Here is a 6073-nt window from a genome sequence, read left to right on the forward strand (position 1 = left end):
CACACACCCCCCACCCCACACACACACACACACACATGAGTCATGTCATGTTGGGGTCCTTGGTGTGAAAGTAGCAAAGTAATTATAATTATGTTAGAGTCTGTCAGAGAAATGTGAGGAAAGTCCATTTACTTCAAAGAATCTTTATCTGCTCTTATCTGACACAGACATAAGGACAGATAAGAGGGCACTGTGCGGCCCGGGTCAAACAATGCTCTGTAAGGAAAAGATAAATAAGAAGACAAGGCCTGATGCGGTGTAGCTCCACCCTCAGCTCCAGTCCTGAGTTTCAGTCCTGGTTCCCTGGAAGGAAAGAAAGAAAGAAGAAAAAAGACAGAAAGACACGGAGCAGGGGTTGGTTCCTGCTCCGCACTCCGGCCCTGGTCTTCCTGCTCTCCGGCTCTTTGTCCCCGGAACTCGGTCTCCGTCCCGGGTGTCCACCGGGTCTTTTTCGCTCGCATCTGGATCCCAGTAGGAGTAGCAGACAGCCCAGCGTTCCCCGGTGCTGCCCCCGAACCACCGGCGACCTTTAAGTTTTGAACAGAAGACAGAAGACAGACCCCCCCGTGTCCCCGGAGCTTCGTGCTGTCCTCCTGCGGTTTGAACCGTTCCTCGAAGCCGTGCAGCAGCTGTGACCCGCTGAGATTGTTGCCTGTGGTTTGAAAGTTTTATTTAAACTTCTGCCTGTTTTCTGTCCACTCTGGAGGTCGATACATTTATCCGGTGGGTGTAGCTTTTAAACGGACAACATTTGAACAGGGTTTAGTCTTATTTTCGGTGTTTCATTTTTATTTTTCCCTTCTGGTCTGAGAGTGAATGAGAAATCAGCGCTTCTTCATGAGGAAACTCGGCGTGGGAGTCACAGAAACTTTGTCTTAGCCTACCTGAGCGGCTACTTTTGCTTTTTCTGTTTTTTTTTTTTTCGTTCTTTCTTTTTCTTTTTCTTTTTGTCTCCAACCAAAATGAAGACGTTGTTAGTGCTGTGTGTCGTGTCCACGCTGGCTGTGTTGACCGAGTCGGTGACCGCGGAGCAAAAGTTGAGAAACTGTAACGAAGTTCGAGCAGCTTTCACCTCCAAAGGCTTGAATGTCAACGATGTCCCCAACAAAGGAGTCCACGGTGAGTTTTACACCTCAGCTCTATGAGCCCCAAAACACCGGGGGGGGGACTAAAGTGGAGACCAGGACCTCTCCCGGGGCTTAAAATAGTGTTCCCTGGTGTTCCTTTAAAACTTCAACTTAAAAGCTAGCATCAAAAAGCTGGGTTAACTTGATTAGGGAAAAAACAAACATAATTTGTAAGTGTAACATTATTTTTTTGGACAAACCTTGTGGATATAAAATTATTTTACCTGTTGTAAATAGCACTTAGATAAAACTCGCCCTGATAAACATGGTTTAATTTTAGGCTAGCTGCTAGCATGTTCACATTTAGAAGAGGTAATGGCTGGTCCGAAGCAGGTTAGCTATCCTTAAAACAACGACTAAAGTTTCTCAGTGGTTTTTTGCAAACCATGTTCTATCCTCTTTTTTTTCCTTAGATGTGACCAAGGCTTTTTACTTTGACCCTCCTGCTGCCCTTGGGTCAAAATGACCAGTGAGGCCTCAGTTTTTAAAAACTAGAACCTCAGGGGTCATTTTGACCCAAGGGTAGCAGGAGGGTTTAATTAAAAGAAAAGCTATGTAAACTTGTACAAAAATAAAATAAATAAAATCAAAGCCAGTCTATGGGATTTGTTGATAATCTGTGATTTCAGTATCTGTAAACTCCAGTGCTTTTGATTGACACGTAAAACGTGATAAAACAGTTTTTGCATAAACCACTGTAAAATTGGATTAGAGTTGTTTTAGGATGGCAGCAGTCCACTTTGGTTTAAGCTGCTTTCAGACCAGCCATTAGCTTGTCACACACACCAGTCATTGGGGGTGGCCTCCAGTCAGTCTCCTTGGGAAAGAAACTGAACCCAAATTTGCTTGTTGGTGTGTGAACGAGAACTCTTGTACAGCTTTGCCGAATCTGGAGAGATTAAAACGTGTGGACCATTAGATAAGATTAGATATTAATTGCTCATACCTTTCCCACAAAACCCCACTTGAAAACATCATGGTTTTAATTAGTCACACCAGAAAGATGACACGTGTTGCTCATATTTAAGGTAATTTAAAGACCTGAGTAATAATTTAGCCATGCTACTTTTTATGTAAAGCATCATCGGAAGTAGTAGTGAAACATTCAGGGGGTGCATTCTTCTGGCACACAATGTGTGCTGCTGGCAACACTTCACCGCTCCTCTGGGTAAACAAAGTCTTCATTTAGGAAATACTTGTAGGCAATTCATAACAATAAGGAGGTATAATCATCTCCCGAGCTCCGCTCCCTGCTGAATGAGGCCAGGCTTGTGTTTATTTCCAGGCTTCCTCAACATCGACTCCTATGGCTGTGAAGTGCGAGCAGCCGGCAGTGATTCTGTAAACATTCCTGCACATTGTGATCAAGGCTTACACATTTCTTTTTCTTTGAACGTGTTAGTCCTATTACGTGGTTTAAGCTTGTTCTTTTTTTGTTGTGTGTGTTGGGGCTTAATGAGAGTGCATGACACGACGAAGGGTACAAGGAAAAGGGGCTGCTATGTTAATAATTAAAGGGGCAGGAGGCCAAATCAATGAAGCCAATCATGGGATACAGCCAAGAAATGGAAACTTGCGAGTGGGGGGGTTTGTTACAGTAAAAGCTGGAGGGCAGCAAGGGCTGGGGGTTTGAAATTCCTCTATGCCCCTACTTAACCCTCCTGTCCTATCCCAACACCACACTCCTTTCTCATAATTTTGATGGTTCTTTGAACAATTGAGGAGAATTTCCTGTGAATTCAGTTTGGTTTGTTGACTCCAGTGTTCTTGTGTAACATCTAGGTCACCCAGACACGATCTAATATATCGTTAGCTCACGTTTTTCACATGACTTAGTTTTTTCTTCATTGTTGTTTGAGGCTTTGTGACAACTTGCACAATTTTTTTTGTATCAACTTAGTCAGTTTACATCCAGAACAGAAGCTGTGTTTCCATTGCAAATGTGCGCAAAACTTTGTCGATATTCTGTTAATGTCAAAAACACATTTTCGCAACTGCTGTGTTTCCATTAAGTAAGAAATGCTATTAAAGTCACGCGTGAATACGTTTGTTCTCGCGAAAATTCATTACAAACATGGCGACAATGGATGTAAACACGTAGCATGTTGCTATGCTACACTAGCACTCATCATCAGAGGAGACGCCGGCGTCTTTTATCGAGGCTTTCCAGAGACAAGTCCCTACTTGGGAGCGGCTACGTATGCTGTGTTTTTGGGAAATTGTAGTCAGTGAGTTTACTACTTTCTTTTACTACTTCTGTGATTTTATTACTATTTCTACTTCCTGTTATCTTCTTCGTTTTTTTCCCCAGTAGAAACAGCCGGTTGTTAATCACGTGACTCCCATGATGCGAAAAAAGTGTTTCCATTACATTTTTGCGAAAAACACCAATTTCGATACGGCCGAAAAACCACCTCATCCTATCGCAACAACATTTTGTCGAAAAACGTAATTTATCGAAATTGATGTTTCCATTGAGCAAATTTATTTTTGAAATTCTAATTTGCGCATTTTCATGGTCAATGGAAACACAGCTATATTTGGTTGTAGTTACTTGCTGTTCTTTATACTAACAAGGTTTCATTTGCATAGTGAGAGGACGTAAAGACTCATTAGAATTTGAGTTGGATGTTAAATATAAAAAGACACTTAAGGTAAACCTCTACATTTCACTGGAAGCCTGGGAAACCTTTTGTTTTCTGCTTGTTTGTGTGTTTGTCATGCCTAATGTCATTTAAAACACTCAAATAAGTCTGCGCAGGTCAGATTTAATTGTCCAGCCTTTCTGGGTTGTGAAAGAGGCGTGTGAATGAAGGCTGGGGCGTTTGTTCAGGTCTGTGTGCTGCAGACACCGGTACCTTTTTCCTAACAACACATTTCCTGCTGAATGTCTGAGCACCTTGTTCTCATCGATAGACATGGAGATAAACAAGCTGGGGGGGGAAAATGGCAAAGATTTGGAAAGTCTCCTGAGACAAAGAAGACTATTAAGATGGTTTTTTTTACAACTTTAAAATCTAATTATATAAAAACAAATAGTTATCTCAGCAAACTTGAATCAAACACATTCAAAGTTACAAACAGTTTTATTAAAAGTAGTTTTTGAAATATGCACCTTTTTGTCTGTTCCAGGCATCGTAAATCAGGTTTGCGGAACATGATTCACAGAGATTGGGAATGAAAAATTGCATTTTTAACCACGAACATCTTGTGTTACTGTTGGCAGCCCAGCAGTAAGAATGTTTGTTGGCGTAAAAATTACTCACAGGTTCGTTTGAAGCCTGAGCTGAGCTCTATAAAGATGTTTTTAATGCAGGAAAACTGGAACAAGAAAGCCTGATTGTTTCAGCACAGACAGAATGAAGTGATAGGGAGGAGCGGCAGGCCTCGGTTGGTAACTATCCCAGGGTATTTGTTGAAATGCTTCTCATGGAGCTGCTCAAGATCTTCCTTCCAACTGTCTTGTCTGTTTGAGGATGATTTGTTTTGAGCCTGTGGTTGAATACTTCCCATAAATGGGACCTAAATTACACTTGAAATATAGCATCTGAAAATGTTGGTGATCATGGAAAATATAAATGGTGGTTTAGTGTCTGACTCTGTCTGCTAATAGTGTGTTTAAGAGTTGATTTTGTGATGAATGGTGAATGGTATCTGCTGCATGGCTTTAGCAGGGCTCTTCACTACCTGAAAGCAAAGCAATTAATTCTGACCAGACTGCTTTGTGCCTGGTTAAAGGCTGCTCTTTGCACAGCTGGATACCACAATTCAGGGATGAGGAGAGCGAGGGAGAAAAAAGTAAAATCTGCTTTGGTTAACTCTGGCAGTCGGGCTTGATTTCATGCTTCGGGTATGGGACAATTTCAGAGATCAAAGAGAAGAGGGCCGTTTTCTCCCCTTTCAACACGTGGAACATCCTCTGTTCATAATCAGTTCAGTGCATTATGGGTGAAACTTGAAGCGTGCATGACCTCAGAGCGTTGGCCTCTCGGTAAGCTCGAGACATTCTGCAGTCTGGCATAGTGAAAGATCTTTTCCCGCTAAGCCTGTGGCGGCGTTCTCTGCAGCGCAACAATTTGGGAAATACCAGGCTGTGTTGTTGCAGCGACATTCTGCAGATAAGATAAGAGCAGGAAACTGGGGCACGCGGTCTACGAGCGTTTCTAAAGTCCAAAGATCAGTTCAGCTCTACTAAAAACTGTTTCCCAGTATTCAGACTCTTATGATTATTAACTAATAAACTTTCTAGGTGTCTCAATTCCTTTTTGATACCAGCCTCCTAAAACACACTTTTTAAAGTAATGTTTTATAATGAAGTGCTCCACTTTAAAATGTTTGAACCAGTGGTTCCCAAATGTTCAGCAATTGATCCACGAAATAAAAGTCCCAGAGACTTGTGACCCTAAATATTTCTGGTTAAGGTAAGCTATTTCACAAATTATCTCATCAAACATTATATGCTATTTTTTTTATCTTTTTATGTCTCTGGTTATATCTTTTTATAACAGTGGAGGCTAACAATGCTACTGGTGATTATTTTGTGTCTTTTTTATACTTTTTAAAAATCCAGCTTTTGGGCAAATTAAATTTCTGTCGATTTTCTCAAGAACCAATGCATATTTTCATGGCACACTCCCATCTTTGCAACCTGCCAGTCCAAATCACTAGGGCTGGGTATCATGGCCAATTCTCTAAATCGATTCTATTTCGATTCATTAAGTTCAGAATCGATTAATCACAATTCACTTTGATTCGATTCAATTCAATGAAAATGTTTATTGATATTGATCACCATTTTTTTCTCTTCAACATAAACAAAAGGTTTTTAAGGACAAACTTTTAAATTAAACTGTTTAATCTTGAAAGAAAACTGTCACAAGTATAAAAAGTTTTAAAGTAAAAAGGAATTGCTGGTGACAGTGTTGTTGGATGCATTCATTTTTAAG

At 40.9% G+C, this 6073-nt stretch overlaps 1 protein-coding gene across 1 annotated transcript in view; it reads left to right on the forward strand.

The window, feature by feature from the left end:
* Window positions 1-79: 79 nt before the first annotated feature.
* The window catches only part of gpc4 (glypican 4), a gene marked incomplete at its 3' end in the record, with an annotated part of 59838 nt that continues 53844 nt past the window's right edge, over window positions 80-6073 (forward strand). The window contains 1 exon segment of the mRNA XM_014025435.1: window positions 80-1119. Coding sequence (XP_013880889.1) covers window positions 963-1119 — 157 coding nt within the window.

Source organism: Austrofundulus limnaeus, unplaced genomic scaffold (assembly GCF_001266775.1).
Source record: "Austrofundulus limnaeus strain Quisiro unplaced genomic scaffold, Austrofundulus_limnaeus-1.0 Scaffold475, whole genome shotgun sequence".
In the NCBI taxonomy this organism is placed as follows: Eukaryota; Metazoa; Chordata; class Actinopteri; order Cyprinodontiformes; family Rivulidae; genus Austrofundulus; species Austrofundulus limnaeus.